At 39.1% G+C, this 20,582-nt stretch overlaps 1 protein-coding gene across 1 annotated transcript in view; it reads right to left on the reverse strand.

Moving 5' to 3' along the window:
- Window positions 1-11,934: 11,934 nt before the first annotated feature.
- Window positions 11,935-20,582, reverse strand: part of LOC124164401 — a 42,913-nt gene continuing 34,265 nt past the window's right edge. Inside the window, exon 3 of the mRNA XM_046541725.1 lies at window positions 11,935-13,145. Within this exon, the coding sequence (XP_046397681.1) occupies window positions 12,421-13,145 (725 nt within the window). The 3' untranslated portion in view covers window positions 11,935-12,420. The remainder of the gene's footprint in view (window positions 13,146-20,582) is intronic.

The raw sequence follows: 20,582 nt of genomic DNA on the forward strand, positions 1-20,582 counted from the left end.
CCTTCCCTTACACTTAATAGATGTTGGACGAAGGATAGACAAATGGTAAGCAAAGGAGTTCCCAGGAAGGGTAGATGAAGTATAGGCCTACCCTTCCTTTACCCTCAATAGATGGTAGACGAAGTGTAGATGGATGGTAAGCGGTGGAGTTCCCAGGAAAGGTAAAAGAAGGTTTGCCCTTCCCTTACCCTCCACGGAGTGTAGAGCGTGGGTTGAACAAGGGTAACTACCCACCATGATGGGTACTTTTTTAATGTTGTCACTCAATGCAACAAGTGGCTGTTATTATTTAAAAAGAATACAATATAAATAAATACTAGTAGGACTTTAATTGTAACGGTCACCATTACAAATATGAACACATCACCAAAAACACTTCCAGGGCCAACCAGAAAATAAGGATTATTCAGTGGTACCAACTCACTGACTGTGAAAGGGGCACCACCCTAAGTGTACACTACAACACCTCCCCTTTCACAGAGTGAAGCGCACAGGAGTTCTCACTCTTCGGCCACTTCTAGTAGTCCCTGGTACTGGATTGGCAGTCTGAGGTTGTGCTCTTGCTGACGTATCCTTTACCTTTATTTTACCCATCATGGGGAAGTTTATTTTTATCAGGGTGGTAAAATATGACTTTATTTTCAGGTTTATCTATTTAGATCTCTTAGCCTGGCAGGGTCCCTCAAGTGCCGCATGGCATTGGAATTCACATTTTTAGTTGAATATGATAAAACCTCACAACTATGTATTTGGAAAGGCTTCTGCGGAGTGATGTCGATGATTGGCTGCTTTCGGTTTCTCTCCCACGTCTGTTCATCTCAGGTGACTACATGTTTCGCAAACGTTGCAGTTTGCTTCTTTGGACTTCTCTCTCACATTGTCTACCACTCCCCTATGGATGGAGTTTTTAAAAAACTGACTGTCTACCATTACCTGTATGAGGTTTCTGGTTCTTAGAAAGGTAGGTATGTCTCAACAATATCTTATCTGAATTCTTGCTGATAAGTTTTAATCCAACTTTTTTGGTGAAGATCCACGCATTGGGTGTGGCGTCATCATCCACGTTAATATAGGCCACCAGAACTTTTTACTCCTAGAGTAGCTTTTATCCAGATTCATTCTGAAAAGTTACCCCCATTAATAGGGTGGTTTCCTATAATTTTTTTACTGCCTAAATCGAAAGATTATTACTCCTGGAGTACGTATTTCACGCTTTTAGATTTTTACATGACGAATATCTATTTTTCGCGATTAAATGAAAAGTGAAAAATTTCAAGCACGCGAAAACGCGACGCGTAAGTATGAATGCCGGGAAATCTCTCCGTGTGACGTATTTCTGGTTACCGCTGCCGCCCTGTGAGGTGACCTTGAGGCGAGTTGAGCGCTGATACGACGCAGGCTGCTAGCGGGTAGCTCAGTACCCTGCTGGCTGGTAGCACTTGGCTTAAATAAGGATTATTAATACCTTATCAAATGAAGAAAACTTTCCGACCTTAGCCAATTTTAATAAGTGATTATTAAGACATGTTTCCCTGAGCTCTGCGCCTCATGCATGCATTGGTAACCTCAGACGATATATAACTCCTATCTTCTCGTATAGAAACTAGGTCCCTGTGACGTCACGTGGAGTGGCATTGCATGGGCGCCAATCTGGCCCTTTTCAAATGAGGATAAAAATGGACCATTGCCATTCGTCTGAACCGGTATTTCTAAAACGAAATAATTTGTATATTATGAATACAGTAATGGTGGGTAACGAATTGCAATCAATGCCTTTCGTTTTCTTTGATGAAGGAAACTACCCTATTTGCTATGTGTACTGCCCAAATGAATATGGGAGTGGGTACAAGGGATGCGAATTCTTTTTTTCTGTTTGTTTGAATACTGTTTTGCATTCACCACAGGAAGTGAAGGCGGTTGTCACAACTGAGTTGTCAACCCACTGCACTAGTGAGATTATGTCATTTCTGGTAACCTCATGAAGAGACCCTCTTATCATAGTTTTTACTTGAGTAAAAGCCCATGCTAGGATTACAGTTTTCACAAATCGTTCCCATACCTGCATTTCCTTTTTGTTTGAGGTGAGTGAGGAGAGGCATTCCAGTAAACAAATTGTCATAGTATGGCTGATATGGTATCACTTTTATTTCATTGAAAAATTATCTTGAACTTCAGCATGGTACATAGTAGCAGCCTCTTCAAAATCACTCTCGTACCTAGATTGAGGATTTTGAGATTTTCCTTGGTAAAAATCATTTGACACTGAATCTTGGGACATTTGGGACTTGAACCCAGGCCCAAGGGCTAGAAAGCCAACACCCCAGCCACCACATCAACCCAAAGCCACAGGTTGTTTTGTTAAAGCCATATTCTTTGATGGAAGGAGGCGACTATGCTTGTCATCGAAGGAGAGAGGAGGTTAAAGACACTGAAAACAGTATCATAACTAATGCATAACCCCTTATGCGCTGCTTTCAAAGAACCAGACATCCATGGCTGCATAATGCAAGGGAAAGTAAAATATGGGATGATCATTGTGTGATGGCTTGAGAACATTGAAGAATGGGAACGTACCTATGTTAAAACTCTACTACCTGATACCTTCTCTTAAAAAGACTTTAGACAGTAGTGAAGTTTAGAAGCTTCATCGAAACTAGCTTATCAAATTTGAATAAAAAATTGAATTTTGAAAGATAGAAAACAAAGATGGATCTAACTCTGAACTTCTGGTAGTTGAAAGGCCATACAATAATAACACTAAAGTTTCCTAGCCCCTAGCAAAAGATAAAACTCTGTAATTCAGGAGCTATTGTAGCCTTCAGAAACCCTGTCATTTTCACCAGTAATTTCAAGAGCTTATACCATGGTGCACTGGTATTAAGGTCCAAAATCAAGTATTCACCACAAGTTAACACTAAACTATAATTAAGTCTGAAAACAGTTTATTCACTAAGGAAATTCCTCCTTGCCCCCCTCTAAATGTATTGGCTACTGAAAATTCCCATGGTTTGCACAGGAATTAAATATTTCCCAACAATTGTACATACATTGATGGCAATCTGCAAAACTAAGGGCCCGTGGCTGGCTGAATTGATGAATTACGTATAATCCATGTAACGACAAATGTGAATAGCTTATGCTCCAGTTCTAACATTCAAACAACAACAGGTAACAGTATAAAAGTAATGAAAGTTTTTCCGCTGAATTTTATAGCCTTTATTTTTAAAAAAATCACACCATAAAATACAATTAACTGGCTTTGAGCAAGAGCAACACAGTTACTCCCTATTGAACATACATATCCACATTTCTCCTTTATTTGATTGAAATTTCAAACTTGAACGTGATAACCTTCGATCATCAAAGATCTTTTGTGATCTAGGGGACCAACGGCAAAGCAGTGTATGCAAAGATACAGCAATGTGAAGGTACCAGTTAAAGAGCACAACAATTATCACAGATAATAATGATGGTTTTAACATTAATTCCAAAACATCAATGGTAAAACATTAGTTTACATCCATTAACAATTAATTTTACATGGCCATTGAACTAAAGACACTATATTCATCAAAAAACATTTTTAATTAGGTACTAGATGAGCGTGTTTTTTTCTCAATACCCTGTGTGAAAGGAAGTAATGAAGAGCTGTGATAAAGGCAATTAGACTTCATATGTGCTCTCTACCATTGCGATTTTGTTTTCTATGATAGAGGCAATTTCATCAATTGGTTTCAACTGTTGAATCTGTCATTTTGATCCACTTTAGCATTATTACTTAACCAAATTGCCACCAGGGACGGATTGAAGTCGGTCAAGCGGGGCCCGTCCAATCGTTACTTTCATTGTAAAACCACGTATATTGATTAACATTTTTATATCTTTCCAGGACTTTCACTTGATGTTAGCCCCTATGTCATCCCCCTGTAATCCACCACCTGTGTCCCTATTGAATATCCCATGGTGTAAGAGAATACTTAATTAGACATACCTGAAGGAGGTATTTCATGAACAGACACTAAGTATTGGTGGCACTCACTTATTCTTTGTCAGCATTTATGTGGCACCTTTGGTAGATGTTCCTTGGTGTGTAGGCACAACATGTATCTCAATTTTTGATTGTTAACTGTGAATTCATTCTCAAGTGGATTCAAGAAAGCATTTATTGGGATTCCAGTCCATTTCTCGGATGATTGGTGTTTAGGAAAAAATATGGCATTGATTTCGATAGTTTTCAAGCATGGTGAATCGAGAAATGCCTTGATATTTGTACCTATTAATAGGGTTCCATAGTTTTATATTCATGTAATATTTCATTTTTTTACTCCTTAGGCCGAAGGTAACTTGGTTTCAATGATTGTCAAGGATTATAAGATCCACACCAATGATGAGGTGGGATTGAAAGCAGAAGACAGGTGATGTCAGATGTCACAAGAGTATTTCACAAGATTTAAGATTTGCTTTTAGTACTCATGGTTTCCCTGACACAAACGTTTGTATGTACAGATAATCTATTGGAATACCCTAATGGTAATCCAAAAGAAAAGATTCATGCTTCATCACTTTTTGAAATATTTAACACTAAATAGTTTACATAGAGCACATTGGAAATCAATCATCTACTGAATTTTTAGTGAAAATTGTGGGTTCTATCAAAAAAGTACTCAGGTGCGAATGCTTATCCGTTCAACGCAAGACACTTGGATATCATACTTTTCATCATCAAATGAACTCCTTTCACAACAGATACTACCTAATTCTCAGAGACAACATTTTTGCAAGGCAAAATATGAAGGTGATACTGACAGTGAAAAGGGAATATCAAGTTGTGTGAAGCAGTGGAGAATTTTAGCGAACATGGTGAATGGTCAGTTGCAATCTTCATGGCTCTGGGTTCTTCATTTGGTATGCAAGGATGACATATGCATAAATTATGAATGAAATGAACATATTTAAATAAGATCATAGTTGCATTTGATGGGAAAAATTAAGGCTGTGAAACAAACAATGAATTATATCTTACCTCAGATGGCTCAGAATTTACACAGAGTTAACTTTCAAGCCTTATCAAATATTAATACAATGCTGATTTGCTGAGGGAGATTCCAGTTTGATGCTAGAGATACTATGTATTATCTGGGATTTTTTCTGCTGCCGCATGCTCTAACCTCACAGTTGATGTAAATAGTGAGGATTTTAAGGTACATTGGTTCAAACCTCAGCATGAGCACCATGGGTGGGATATTTTTGTCCCATTTGGAAAATTAATTTTTCTCACTCTCTCTATATGTTAGTGCAATGATGGAATTTGTTAAAGAGCAAATTGTGAAGATGAAAAGATCAGTTTCATAAAAAATTAGAAGTACTTAGAACTGAGAATGGCATATTTTTGTTCTCCATCACCATTTATCAAAACGCTCATATTTTACACCACGTTCACCAATTTCTCTCTCTCAGTAAAATTGCTTCCCATCGTATTCCTTTTAGCTCTAAAATAGATGAAATTGTCATTTTAATTTTAATTGCTTATTAAACTCTATAAATGTAGGCAATGCAATTTGATATAATGATATCGATTGCTAAAAATTCAATTTTTGAACTACCCTCTTAGTCCAGTCAAAACGTAGCTTTGCCAGTAAGGCTTTAGGGTAGTCTTCATTTTCTCTTTTCAAGGTTTTTGGGATGCTGAATTCAGCTGTATCTGAGTTTAAGGTTTGTCAACAAAATTTTGTTTTGCAATAATGAAAAATTGTTAATTTTTGGGTTCTTTGCCAATAACTAAGACCGCACACACTTTTTATGAAGAATTTCTCAGCAAATAATTGAATTACAAAAAAATCCTACGAATTTGATCCCTTATATTTCACATTCCTAGTATATTGGATGTTAATTGTGTAAGTAAAATTTAATTGATAAATGCAGTCTAATAGAAATGTCAGCTAATTCTTGTAACTTTTTTCAAAATTGAGGAGGGTTCAATGAATCACCTCCAAAATCTCTTCAGACTTTTTCACTATACATGGCTGAGATGCATCAGGCAAAATCCAAATTGACAATGAAAAAAAATTAGTTTGCGAAATTTTGTCGTGCTGTTGTTCAATTAATATCAGAGAGGCCAGGTTTTCACAGAGACATAAAACAGTATGTTCCAATAGCACCAGCATCTCAACTGTTTGTTGGAAAATACCTAAGAGCTTATATTTGACGGAAATTTTACGTAATTTAATACTGAATTGAAATGTTATTTCTTCAAGTTGTTGCTTTCCAAGTTGTAAACAAATATGCAAAAAATTAATAGATTTGAGTCATTTTTTTACAATGCTGCATCTTGAAATTTTGTAAACCAACTTATTATTTGGTTTTACTAGCCCAAATTGCACAGAGTAAGGAAAATTTCAATTCCAACTCTAAACTTTTCTTAAAAGGTCCTTCTTGGCAATATTTGGACTGTGCATAAAACAGTGAAAACATAAGCAAATTTTGATCTTTCATTTGTAAAAATAGCTTTCCATAAGGAAACGTCAATTGGTGACAATAGTCTGCTCACAAGGAATAAAACAAATTCCAAAAATCCTAATGAATGAGTGAACTAGTGTGGTCACAAAGAATCTATATTTGATAAAACATATATCTATATGTATTTACCCATAAAACAACGGCCAGGCTGGCGTAGGGGTATCATCCCCAACTGTCAACCTAGAGGTCGCAGGTTCGAATCCCACCTGAGGGGATTTATCACCATCCAGGGAATGGATGTTTGTGATTGTCAAACAAGTTAATTGTAAGAGAGGATACACCGAAGGATGAATTTCATTTAACTGGGATTCGAACCCGAATCTCCCTATTGCTGGTCAGGCATGTTAGCCAGTAACACCACCAAGCAATTTTCTCAGAGCGAACTTCGGGGTGGGTTTTACTGAACACCATTGTTCTGTCGTGTTGTTTAGCATTGACCAACCAAACAATGGTCTACTGCAGTGGTAATAAATAAACATGAATTTTTCACACCTCCTCCCTTGATTTAAGCATTGTTCTGTTGTGTTGTTATTCGGTAAAACCCACTCCGGAGTTTGCTCAGAGATAATGGCATTGTAGTGTAACTGGCAAACATGCCTGACTGGTATTAGGGGGATCCGAGTTCGAATCCCACCTGAGCCAAATATATTTTCTTGGCAAACTTCATCCTTTGGTGTATTTAACTTTGCACCTGTGCACCTAACAGTGTACAAAGTCACTTATTTCATGCAGAGCTTTGTAAAAGAGGACTATGTATTTAGTCCTAAATTCGTTTGAAATAAATAAATCATTATTATTACTATTACTATTTATAGGTGGGGCCTCCGAAAAGTTGCCAATTGGTATAAAAATGAGGTTGTCAAAATTTCAACTTAATAAAATAATGCTAACTTGTGCCTGTTTGGGGCTAATCCCCAGAAACAACCAGTGTGCTGACCAACCAAACAACGGATTACTGCATTGGTTATAAATATACATCCATTGCATGAATTTTTCACCCTGCCTCCCATTATTCAAGTGCAAAAAAAATAGTTCAGCAAAATTTTTAAAATATGTTTATAGTAAGAATCTCAAATTCATTATTCTTTAACCATAATGCCAATGAAAACTGCACCTTTATCATTATTCCGGTGTTCTGTAGAGTTTTCCACCCCAAAATAAAGGAGTCCATCAAAATTTCAACACTCCAATGTAATACATATTTTAATAATCTCAGACCATAATGATTGAAGTAGCTATCTGAAGTCTTAATGTTGTTTCACATGACATTAACCCTTAGAGTGCGGGAACGTTTTTGCACGTTTGCAGGACTGACTGCAGCATTTACCCAAAAATTTTATTGCTACCTGGATATCTTGCACTTGGGCACTTTCCCTCACCATAAGGATCCCTAAGAGGCTTAACTCTATCAGACCAGCCCTCGTGGCAGGGGGTGCCTCCTGCACAGAGGGTCTCTCCTGCACTGACTGGCAGCTAAAATCGTGAACTTTTGCAGCCTAACCCTAAACTCCATGAGTCATGACTCGAGCGTGGAGTCGTGACTACCTGCGACGTAACTGAAGATTAAGAAACATAATTTTAAATAATTTTTCACTTTTCAAAATCCAAAATTTTCACTATTGGTCTTGTGGCTAATGCACCTTGAAAATAGATTTCTGGTAAAGAAAATTTAAGGTGGTAGAGGATAGGTAATTTATTTATCTCTTTATTGCAAATTAGCTTTTTCCCAAAACTTTGAACGATTTATATATTTGTTGACTTTTGCATGACCAATTCAGCCTAAAGGCTAATTTTATCCATAAAATAAATTCATATCTCAGTAAACTAGGAGTTAGGCAATTTGACAAATGGACTTTCCTAATCAGAAAAACATACATATAATACTGATTTATCTGGCATTATCCATAATTTTGAAAACGGCTATAGCTTGATCTTTGACAGGAAATTTAAAATTTATGAAATGATAAGAAAGAAAAAAATCTGAAAATCATTGGAAAATAAACTCAGAGGCATTTTTGGGGGCTTTCATTTTTAAGTATCCTGGAGATTATTTACCATGTAATCAGAGCCAACTATGTAATTCCATATCTAACTCTTTTATCAAAAATTCCTTAAACAAACCTTATGAAAAAACAATTTACTATTAGTTGACACAATAATTGTTCTTTATTCAGAAGAAAAACTGCAAGTTTTTGCCAAATATCGATTGTTCTCACAACTTTAGATCCACTGAGGCACATGTTAGCAGTAGACCAATCGGCAACTTTAAATGGGAATTGCTCAAAAATAAAGAGAAAAAATTATTTCCCATAAACCTGGTGACCACCTAGCATGAATTATACCTAGACCACTAAAGATCCTATAGATAGGTGTAGTCCTTCAGCCTTATTCTACAAATCTTTTGCCAGAAGGGATTGCACATTTTGACATCTCCAGCGATGCAAATCCAAAGATGCATATGATTTCTGCTGTTTGAAGAAATACCTTGTAAAACTTGAGATGGTTAAGGGGAAAGAAAAGACAAGAATAAAGATCAGCCATACAGAGACAATCTGCCAATACGGTGTATCATTCTTATTCAGAAACCATACAGCAATGTTTTCTGTAATTCTTTATCGTAGAACCCTAATGATATTGCCGGTATTCACGGCCATCTATTTTAAAATTAAAAGAAGTCTCTTCTATACCTGACACAAAAGCCTTCTCTAGGCTACCCTTAGCTTCTGTTCTTCAACCACTTACAGAAATACTACAAAACATGTACAACGCCGAGAATTTATTCTGTTTTATTTGGTTTTTCCATCAGAGGAGTTTGATGATATTTAGATCATATTCATTGCATCATTGAGCTTTGATCAAAAGATTTGAGGTAGATTTTCCCTGGTCACAGATATGATAGGGTTCATGGCACAATGCATTGATCATTTCAAGGACACGATGAAATTCCTGACGTTTAATTGCATATATATATGCAATTATTATAATAACCCTTGCAATGCATATAAGTAGAAAAGTGGATATTGGAAATTAAGGAAATTTACACTAAATGGTCCAAGCCGGATAACTGTCAGTCCATATGTTTCTTGAAATGAACAATTATTTTTACCCACTCTGCATTAATATCTATTCCCTGGGAAAACAAATTTGAACTTATTCTATTTATCATTTTAGCTCCCATATTTCTGGCAGTACCTGAATTGCATAATCTCTTGGCAGAAGCTGCAATTTGCTAGACTTCTACTCATCAATATAATGGCCTTAACTTATAAACATTAGATAACTTCAGAAAAAACTTTATTTTACTAATAACTGCAAAATAAATAGGAGGAATGGCATTTCCAACATTTGTCATCACCATCAGGGGCGGATCCAGGATTTTTTTCTGGGAGGGGCACAAGCAAGGCCGTATCCAGGATTTTGTTCTGGGTGGGGCACAAGGATACCTCGTAATACAAAACGAACGCAATGATAATGGGACCGTATTAAAAATCTTGCGTATTTTTGAGGGTCTGGGGGGGGCACGTGCCCCCGTGCCCCCCCCCTGGATCCGCCTATGATCACCATCCTTGATTTAACTTTTCTCTGATTAGGCTGAATATGCCAGTATGCTCTATTGTCAACCTATATCAGAAATATCTCAAAATAAGTGGAATAATGTATAAAAATTAGAGGTTGTTGAGTATAAAACGCACATTTCAACCACAAAGTGACCTGTAGTGAGCGGAAAGGAAATCACTTTTAACAAAATTTTGTAATTCTTGTAAACTCTTGCAAGTAAGCCCTTTCTCACAAACCCACACTGTGATTTGTTGTGTCCCATTGGATGAATATTGAAATAATTTTATGAAGCCATTAAAGTTGAAGTCTGATTTGCTTTTCTTGTTTGTAATTATTTTTGTTTGCAATATTTAGTTTCCAATTCTGATAGAACGTTACTATATTGATCACCAGCCAGCAATGCTGAAGGTCGTCACTTTTCTTAGGGCTGGTCTACCATGGTTCATAAGCAGCATAAGTTTAAAGCCATAAGGCATAAGACAGAAGCTGTAAGAAAGTAATTCTCCAATGGGAGACATAACACGTGAGCAAATATCAAAAACGTGGAGCAGACAAAAACAGTCGAGTTTTGACATCATGTCTGGCAATCGAGACTTACATTTATCTGCATTACACTTATTGGCAGAGCCATTTTTTCCACGCTCTCAATGTACTTATGAGATGCTCTAAATAACTATGTAACTAATTTTTTAATGTTTTTAACCACATCGAGTGACTTGATACAAGTATTGTCAGTGTTACCTAATCAGATTGTTGATATTTTTCTTCATTCTTAGGTGATAGTTACCATCAAACTATTAAATTCATTAATATAATATACAATTTTTCACTTAGTGAAGCGAAAACATTATATTCACTCCAATATTTTTTTATTTACGCAATCTCATGCCATGCTATTCATGAAAACCATTAACCGTTTAATTTCTTGGACATATGGCTATTGTCAACTGAATCAACTACCACCCAATTCTGGTAAGGCGAGGTACTGCACTGACAGCAGTTCTGATCAATACATGCTCTAATTGGCTATTCGTTAGACATAAGGATCAAGATTGACCATCTTTCTTATGTCTTAAGTCCTTTGTAGAATAGCATTTTGGGTAATATCTTACAGCTTACGTCTCATTGTAGCATTTTAGATTTGTCTTATTTTAGAATAGCAATTTGACTTAGATCTTATGTCTCATTGTACACCAGCCCTTTCAGTTGTTTTGCACTGGAGCAACAGCATGGCATGCACTACATGACAACTGACTAAGAATCCAATTAGCTGAAGTAACAAAAAGTTAAATTTGCAATGACGACAGAAAATTTTCCGAGAAAGGTTTTGATTTCCATCCTACTCGGACAAACAATTGAGGTACATATACGATTCACCTCAAGGTGTATTTACAGCTTGTGTCTTCTCTCTGCAAAAATATCAACCAAGCTTAACAGCTCACAGGAATAATTCCTAGTTTTCAGTTTCAGTATTGTTAACTCATATTAATCTTACAATTCAGTACTCTTTACTCATCAAGAACGTATGCCTCATCCTTCACTACTGAGTATCATTTGTTGGCAGAGAAGCTCCAATGTCTCTCTTTAGTGGCATAGCCAGGAATTTCGTTCAGGGGGGTCCAAAACCAGGGGGGGAAGTTTTTGAATAACAGAGTACTTAGTAATGGGTTTTCAACTAATTTTAATACTTTTCATAATCAAAAAAACTTCATTTGTCAAAGAAATATTTTTAATGCATGATTTTTCAATATGTTGTTTTCTTTTATGAAGGAAAATGATTGTGTTTTTATATTTTGGGGGGGGGGGTCCGGACACCCCGGACCTCCTCCTGGCTATGCCACTGTCTCTCTTATAAGCATCACTGCCTCTTTAAGGGTATAAAAGGAGAAGGCTCACACAACTACGTATAAAAATTAAAGTACATGTAGTAAGTACATACTTCCAGTCTCCTGAATGTGGGTCCAGTTAGGCAAAAATATACTCATTTTTAAATAAGAAAAGACAATGGGCATCCTTAACACCACACAAATTGTCTTTCACAAGTTTGGTAACTTCCGAAAGAGCAGAGGAAACTATTGCGAAACCACGTATTATGGAATTGAGACAAAGTATAAATTTTCAATTGGGGAAGCTTAACCAATTTAAGACTTCCTTAAGTTAGTATCAAATATAGCCCTTTTGGGATGATTTATCAATTCAGAAATCTAATGCATTAACGTAAATATATGAATAATTAAGTAGAAAACAAAAATAAAAGGGTAATTTCAACAGGCAATTCTAAATCTGAATTGCAATATCAGGTGCTTTGAAACGGGACTTCCATTTTAAGTATAAATGTAAGGCCCCTCAACCACAGTTGATCTTCTCCTGTCTCATCAGCAAGTGCCTTCGTGCAGTCTCCGAGCGTTCGCTTAACATCCGCCTCGGAGGCGATTCCGGATACGGCCGAACTGCGTCCACGTCGGCGGCGGCCAGGCCTAGTGGCTCCATGACCACCTCCACGCTGCCAGGGGCCCTCGGCGCCAGTAAAGGGGAGTAGCTCTCGTGGCAGAGGGCCTTCGTGGTCCTCCCCGCGTCGGTGTCCACGGACATCGCTTGCCTGCGCAGCTGCGGCCGCCTGCCAGCACCCAGCGGCGAGTGCTTGAGGCTGCGCTTCTCAACCACGTGGCTGTCCAATGGTGGCTCCCTAGGGGGCGGGGGGCGGTGATGAAGGCGGTTGAGGGCGCTGGGGGCCGAGGGCGTGCGCACCAGCGCCCCCGGCTGCCGACGCGTGAAGCTCCTCTCCTCCCGGCGGCGCCGCGCCAGCAGCTCCAGAATCTGCTGGTGGTTGCGGTGCACGCCGGGCGCTGGCGTAGGCCGCTTGGGTTGGCTTAGGTCACCCGTTTGGCTGGCGGCGCTCCGTCGGCTGCCGGGGGCGCCGTGGGGCAAGATGGCGGCAGGCGTCCCTTGAGGTCCCTTGCGGGACCTCATTGGGCTGCGTGTCCGTTGGAGGCGAAAGCGAGCTGGCACCACTTTGGCGGCACTGTCCCGAGCCTCAAAGGTCATCACGCAGGCCGCCACCACGATAAAACCTTCAAAAAAGAAAAAATGCTTTGAAAATAAGAGGACTAGATAGAGAGGCAAGAAATATTCTAACATCATAGTCCCGGTCTCGTCTAAAAAATCACTTTCTAGGGCTGATTGATAGTGAACCATAATGACGGCATGGAAATTGAGTAAACGGCTCTCTTATGTCCGTAATGCCTCAGAAGCCAAACCTCCCAATTTTCCGATATCATATTTCAATTCACCGGAAACATTTTCGAAGAAATTTACTTCAGCATAGGTAGAATTAAAAAATGCAAAAGTGAATGTGTCCAAATATTTAGGACAGACAATCATTTTACAGATGTATCATCACTTTTCTTCCGCCGTTGAGGACGGTTAAGAGCGCTTAGACTTCTACTCAGAAAAATATAATTATTTTGGAAATTTGCTCAGACGCAAAAATCTATGATGAAAACAACACATCGTAAGTCCCAGGTAGTCCCCTTGTAACAGAAGATGTATCATTTGTCAGTCGAACTAATAAATGAATGCTCAATCACGGCCACTCAGTCAATAATTCGGTCATTCACCGGTATCCAATGGCGGATTTAGAGGGGGTTACTGAGGTCATGACCCCCGCCCTAATTTCATCAAAAATTTTAAATTTTACCAGTTGAATAGTTTTTTGTATTCTTTTACGTGGTTATCATCTCTGAAAACCTTTTCCGATGTTTGGTTTTCGCATTTTCTGTTGTATGAAACACAAATATTTTATAATTATTTTACGTTTTAGGCTGATTATTAATATATTCTACATTGTTAAACTTCTTAAATGCCTAAAATTGTCCAATTTCATCTGTTGTTTAGAATAAAAAATGAAATTTTAGGCTCCAAAATGAGTAAAAATTTGGAATTTAAATTATTATTTACGCGGGAGAACGCTCCTTTCTATCGGGGGTATTCCATACTCCCCACAGTCAGGTAATAACCCCAACCCAAATTTCTCGCTGATTCCGCCCCTGCCTTTGTCCAAAAGGGCATCCTGATCCTGGATATTGGAATTAAACTCATTGTGTAGGTTTCATTTTGATTCCACAAGTCCCGTGTTCTACACCTGGGATTCATTTTGGGATAGTGCTTGGCACGTATTTTCGTGACTAAATTCTATAAATCTGAGAATTATGATTATTGATCGGATTAAAATAATTTTTCTTACTCTACGGCTATTAAAATTATATCAAATGCAATAGTATCCGGCTATTTAGTGCGAATTGTTGTAACTACGAGTATAAAATTTATTCAATAGAGATTTGACATAAATGAGGCGCAAGGACACGAAGATACATCCTCTGTCACTTCCCATGTTTATTTCCTATTCGTGATTGAATCTTATTCTCTTTACTTTAATACGAAAGTATTAAATATGAAAAAATAGAACTGAAGTTACTTATATAATAACGATAGTTTTCCAGCCCTTTTCCAACTTGGGCGATGCTTTTTTCGAGAGCCTACCGGCGAATGACCGGCAAATATGTCTTCTTTACTAGGGCTCAAGGATTAAATGATTGAGGCCCTGTTATATACAAAACAAAAAGACCATATAAAAATCTTGTCTTTTTTCTACGCGTCTATGGAGGGGGGGGGCACGTGCCCCCGAGCCCCAAAATCCGCCAATTGGTGTCAACATGATACTGGAAACGATGGTACAAGAGAGGGCAGGGTTCGAAATGAAAAGATCATCAGTGCATGCCAAATACCTAAAAGGTACTTTAATTCGCCGGCAGAAAATAGTATGTGCTCGCGTTCCTTTAACAAGCCGCCATGACACCTCCCTGCAAACGCTCCCAAAACCCAAGCCAAAAATCGGCCAACATGCAAAATACTAGTTTCAGGAAGCGATAAGAACCGATGCTCCGCAGTGTTTTTGTATGGTAGCGTCTGGTTTACTTAATTGGATCGCACCCCAGAGGACGACGCCCAATACTACGCGCGTGGAGAATGATCACGCCTGTTGATGTTAGTAAAACACTCGAATGAAATTCGTACTGTAAACTTTCCACTCATCAACGTCTACTTTATTTCACAATTTTTCAAAAGATATCGATCGGGTTTTGCGGCTAAGCTTAAAGCCACCGACTGTGACCACCAGTTTGTGGATGGTGGGTCGACCTCAAGATGTAGAGGTTAGCTGCGAGATAAGGTAGTTTACTGGTCAAATGTAAAATGTAAGCAAGAAAGAAATAGCCAGGAGAATAGCGCAGACAAAGAGGGATTTCTACAAAAAGAAGAATCTTCTTACAGCTGAGCAGGGGCGCGGCCAGGAATTAATGCTAGGGGAGGTTTAGGTGCAACGGGTGCAACTAATACCGGGGTGTTCGGGGGTATGGTATACCCACCAGGATAAGCGTTAGGTGCGAGATTAGTAAATTGCGGAATTATAAGATAAATGGTTCAAAATGGTGAGTTTTACGGCTTTCTGAGGGATATTTTATTAATCCTTACGCTATTCTATTAGCAACATCAATCTAATTAAGTAAACTAGATTGAACTTAAAAAATGTTTAAGCTCTGGGGGGGTTTTATCCCCCAAAACCCCCCCTCGCTGCGCCACTGCAGCTGAGAATACAAGCAAAGAACTAAGGAAACAATTCATCAGATGCTACATATGGATCATGTTTCTCTATGGAGGCGAAGCTTGGACGATGACAGCAGCAGAGAAGTCAAGTGTGGAAGCATTCGTATTGTGGTGCTACCGAAGAATGATGAGCTAAAATGGATCGACCTTGTAGGTAACGAGGAAGTGCTATGAAGAGTCTTCTAAAAACCTTAAGCAGAAGACGTTTGTTTGCCACATTATGACGCATGATTCCCCGATGAAAACAATCGTAGAAAGACAAGTAGAAGGGTAGAAGGGCAAGGGGAGGCCCCGAATGAGTTGCATAGGACAGGTTATAATTGATTTAAAAGAGAATAAATACGTCAAAACGGAAAGGCTAGCGGATAGGAGAGAGGAATGGAGACCTGCGTCCAACCAATCTTAGCATTGTTGACTAATGATGATGACTGATCGAATAAGCGGTCGTGGACAAAAAGCGACGGCAGTACGAGGGGGTATATTCCTGGGTAAGGTGGGACATTCAAATGATACCGAGACCTGTGAAGATAATGGGAAGGCTGGAGGCAGCAAGCTTTTGCCTCTTACCACCTGGGGGGAATGCAGCGGCTCTTCTCCGTGTGTGTTAAGATGGCGACCATATTGGTCTGTACAGCAACACACTTTTCAGTAGAGGCGAGGTAAGATCTACTTTAAAGGCAGCAGGACTGCGATGTGGAAGACAAGGAGACGCCACCGCATCATTATCCCAAGGAATCGCAAATACTCCTCTCATTTCCATAGTATGACATTATGGAAATCTCTCGAGTAAAATATTCCGGAGGTAAACCAGTCACCCATTAGGATATCTGGACTGGGACTTCTCGAGAGGGTACTATGGGGGAAAAAGTCTCTCTAAAAAATTTGTGCCTCCAGTATCTCCCAGCGGAAAAATAGGTTTCCTTTGCCCTAAACTGTTATTCTTTTGTCGACGAGGGAAATCCAAACAAGGCAAATCCATTTTTTTGTAGTCGGATACGAGACGGATTAGCGGGTTTTCCTCGCCTCGAGAGTGTCTCATGACGGCCCCAACTTCTTGGAATGCATGCCGCACTAGATGAAATCATGTGCATATTGGAAGTACTCCCTTGAATTCTGCTTCATATGTCTAAACGAAACGACAACATCAAACGAATTTCCTCTTCAAAATACCCAACGGAATACCAAAGAAATATTTCATCTGCGAGAAAAAGACAGCCGACTGGCAAAGACGCTGGGTTACGTATTGAGTACAGTTTAGTTTGAAGACATATTATCCTTATTAGGAGGACTGGCGAGCTCATTTCCAGAACTCTTTTTCTTTGAATTGAGACTGATAAGAGTCCTTTCTTTGAAATGCGATTAACTCCTACTGACCTTTCATGACCTTAGAGGGGAAAAGTAGTAGGCCAAATTGAAGTAGGATTAAAAGCAGTTGAAAAGTCGCGCAAAATTACTTGAAGAGAAATCACCGTGTACTAGTGGTAGAAACAGGTCATAAAATTGGAGTAGAGGAGAAGGACTACTTTCGGAGCAGGAATTATCGTATCCTGGTGTAGGGCACCCCCCCGCCCCCAGAAGAGAAAATAAATTTATTTAAAAACGAAAGTTTCGAAAAAACATTCTTTTAAAGAAAAATGATATAATTTTATAAGCCAGGGAATTAAAATAAAAATCATTATTTTTTCAAGCAAATAATTATAAAAACTAATAAATTTCAGTCATAATTTTCTAAAAATTTTGGTTTCATTGACCCATTCTGTGCTAAAATGTTACAACTTGAACGGCCACGGCCTGTCCCTCCCCCTAGTTTTGACCCTGGGTACGCCCTTGACGCGTATTAACAAAGTTCATTATTGTTCATCCATTCTAGTGTAAAGGGAACTTATTGCTATCGCTGCTTTCGGTTTGGAGAGTACTTTCCTCAAATTTTCAGAGACGAGAGAGCTTAGGTGTGGGGATGAGCTGGATGCGCATTAGCACGCGTAAAAGAGTCAAAGCGAAGCTTCCAAAGAAGGAAAGTGAAGGGGATATAGCAGATAAAAGGAACGTGCAAAAAGGAACTCGATTGAGTTAAACAGCACGTAAATTTTGAAGGATATTCATTGCACCACCACCATTCTAATGATCAGCGGGAATCACGCTTGGGGCAGGTTGGCAGGCGATTTTCCTTCGCAACCTTGGCCGCCGAAGAAACACCGTATTTGAAACTCCCTCGCCTAGTTCCTTACTCTTACTTACTCCCATGGCCATTTATACCCTAGATGGTATTTAGTCCGCCAACACTCTGCCTCCAGTTCTTCCTATTCTCTGCACAGGGTTTTCTGTCCAGACTTGTCTTGTTCTCGTCTCATGATGTGCCCTGCCCATCGCAATCTTAAGCTCTTGGCTCCAGCTACTACGTCTGGTGAGTTGATAAGGTCCCTGATTTCCCTGTTTTATTTTATTCTTCAGGTTCCATTTTCTCTCATGGATCCAAAAACTTATCTTAACACTTTATTTTCGAAGGTAATTTTCCACTTTTTGGAATTCCGTTTTTTTTTCAATTATATTTCGAAGTTCAAAACTTTATTTTCGAGGCGAGCACTGATATCTTTCACCTTATTCTTATCCCTAAGTCTGTTTTCCTGATTACTTTTAGTGCCTTTTCCAATGCCAAATTCTAGTTCCTACGTGTGACTACCGCCCGAAATGAGACCAATTTTTTAATAGGATTATAGAGGCGGCAATAATTTTCTTGGGATATTTTATTCCTCATAGTAAATCGGTAAAATGTAATAGAACGTCAAGAATAAGAATTTTAGGATAGGAAAATGGAAAATTGCTTCGTTTCTGCGGTAGAATAGGAAACTTATAGGTGGAAATGTGAAAAATGAACCTCCACGTATAAGGAATCAGCGAAATGAGGTTGCCTGAAGAAGGAGACTTTTGGAGTGGAAGGTACAGAGAGATAGACACAGGATCGATAAATGGTAATGCTGGAGTGGGAATCATGCTTAGAAAGAGCGCGGGAATGCGGGCGAAAAGCTACCGGCAGTTTAATGAGAGGATAGTAATGGTGAAGTTGGAAACCAAAGCCATAGCTAATGTAGTGGTGGAGGTTTAGATGCCTCCCTTATATTATGAAGATAAGGAAATAGAGGACCTCATACCCGTAACTCATCACCTGTATATTTCAAAGTTTATCGGGAAAGTCATTAATTAAAAAGTGAATATCCATGGAGAAAAAATGAGGATGCTATGAATTGCAGGGAAAATGACAGCAGCATAGCTATCAAGGGTGGGGGTTTTCGAAACTTTGTACCGCAGAAGAACGATGAGGATCGAATGGATCGATCGAGTTAGTAATAACGAAGTCCTAAGTAGAGCAGGAGAGAGGAGAAGCCTCCTGAAAACCTTGATAAGAAGGCGACGAGGGCCCAGTTGCCCGTATGTTGAGACACGACGCCTTATGAAGACAATTGTCTAGGGACAAGTCGATGGCAAGAATGAATAAGGAAGACTGCGAATAAATGGAACAGGTAAAGAAGGGCGTGTCCTTGGTGGCGGCGGGGTAAAGTCCTCATCTGCCAAACAAGAGGTCGTGGGTTCGAGTCCCGTCTGGTTAAGTTGCTTCAATCCAGGGCGTGGTTGTTCGTGGGTGTGAAGCGGTTAACGTATTGAAAAAAAAACCGATATACAATCGGGTCAATATGTGCTGTTTTCGGTTCTATGGGAATAAATGAAAACAATAAAAATTAGAATACTTCGGTGTGCAAAGATTAGCTAATAGGAGAATTGAATAGGAGGGTGCGTCAAACCATGCTCAAGTTTGTTGATGATGATGATGATCGATAGAGTGCGTACTGAGGAGAGCGCGGTAGCCTATTGGTTGAAGAGTCTCAGGTTCAGATTAAGGTCGTACCCAGGATCATAACAAGGGGGGGGGGTGCAAGCCATGGTCTAGGGAGGGGGGGACAAGCCAATTTGTGACATTTGAAAAAATAGTTTTACTCTAGTTACATATCTTATACTCATACATATCATTTTTCGTGAGTTTCAAGAAAATTTGTTGAATACTTTCATTTCAATTCAGTACTGATTTTGCTTAAAGACTTGCGATTTTTGCTTCTAGGGGGGGGAGCTGCCCCCCCTGCCTCTCGCTGGGTATGCCCATGGTTCAGATCCCGGGTGAATCTTTCGGAGCCACCCAAACAAAAATACTCCCACTACGAAGTGACCCAGGGAAAGGGCCCTTTATCTTGAGTGTGCGACTTTCACATGGCTGTGGATTAGTCATGGGTGAGCTCTACCCAATCTTCGGGTTGAAACACTGAGTGAGAGCAAGGAATAAGGCAGTGGTGTGAAGAGTGGGAGAACAGAGAAAAATTCTACACACCCTTGGAAGTACGAGTTGATAAAACTGTTCACCATAGAGAAGAGCGGTTAGGAAAAGTGTGGGATAATCAAGGATAATTTTCCTCGTTGCTTTTGAAGAATAGATTAAGTAAAATAGTCGCTTATGATCCCGATGGCTTCTAATGAAGAAAGCATTTTAATCCGAAAATCAAAAGAAAAAAATCCACCGGCTGTGATACAAAATTATAGGTTGTCATATTTTAACAGTTTTTGGCAATTAAAGTTTAATCAGGGGCAAAGTCCTTAGATTTCTATTTCTTATTCACTTAAATATAGAAAAGTGAATAATTAAAAGGCCATCACCCGCGTTAAATGCACATGTCAAACATCTATAAGCAAGCATCAAATACATGGCTTACACGGGGCAACATACATGATAATGCACGTGAATTTTTTTGTGTCATTCAAGACCGTGTTATCATGATTAGGAACTATAGAAAGTTCATATAATG

Source organism: Ischnura elegans, chromosome 8, assembly GCF_921293095.1.
Source record: "Ischnura elegans chromosome 8, ioIscEleg1.1, whole genome shotgun sequence".
In the NCBI taxonomy this organism is placed as follows: Eukaryota; Metazoa; Arthropoda; class Insecta; order Odonata; family Coenagrionidae; genus Ischnura; species Ischnura elegans.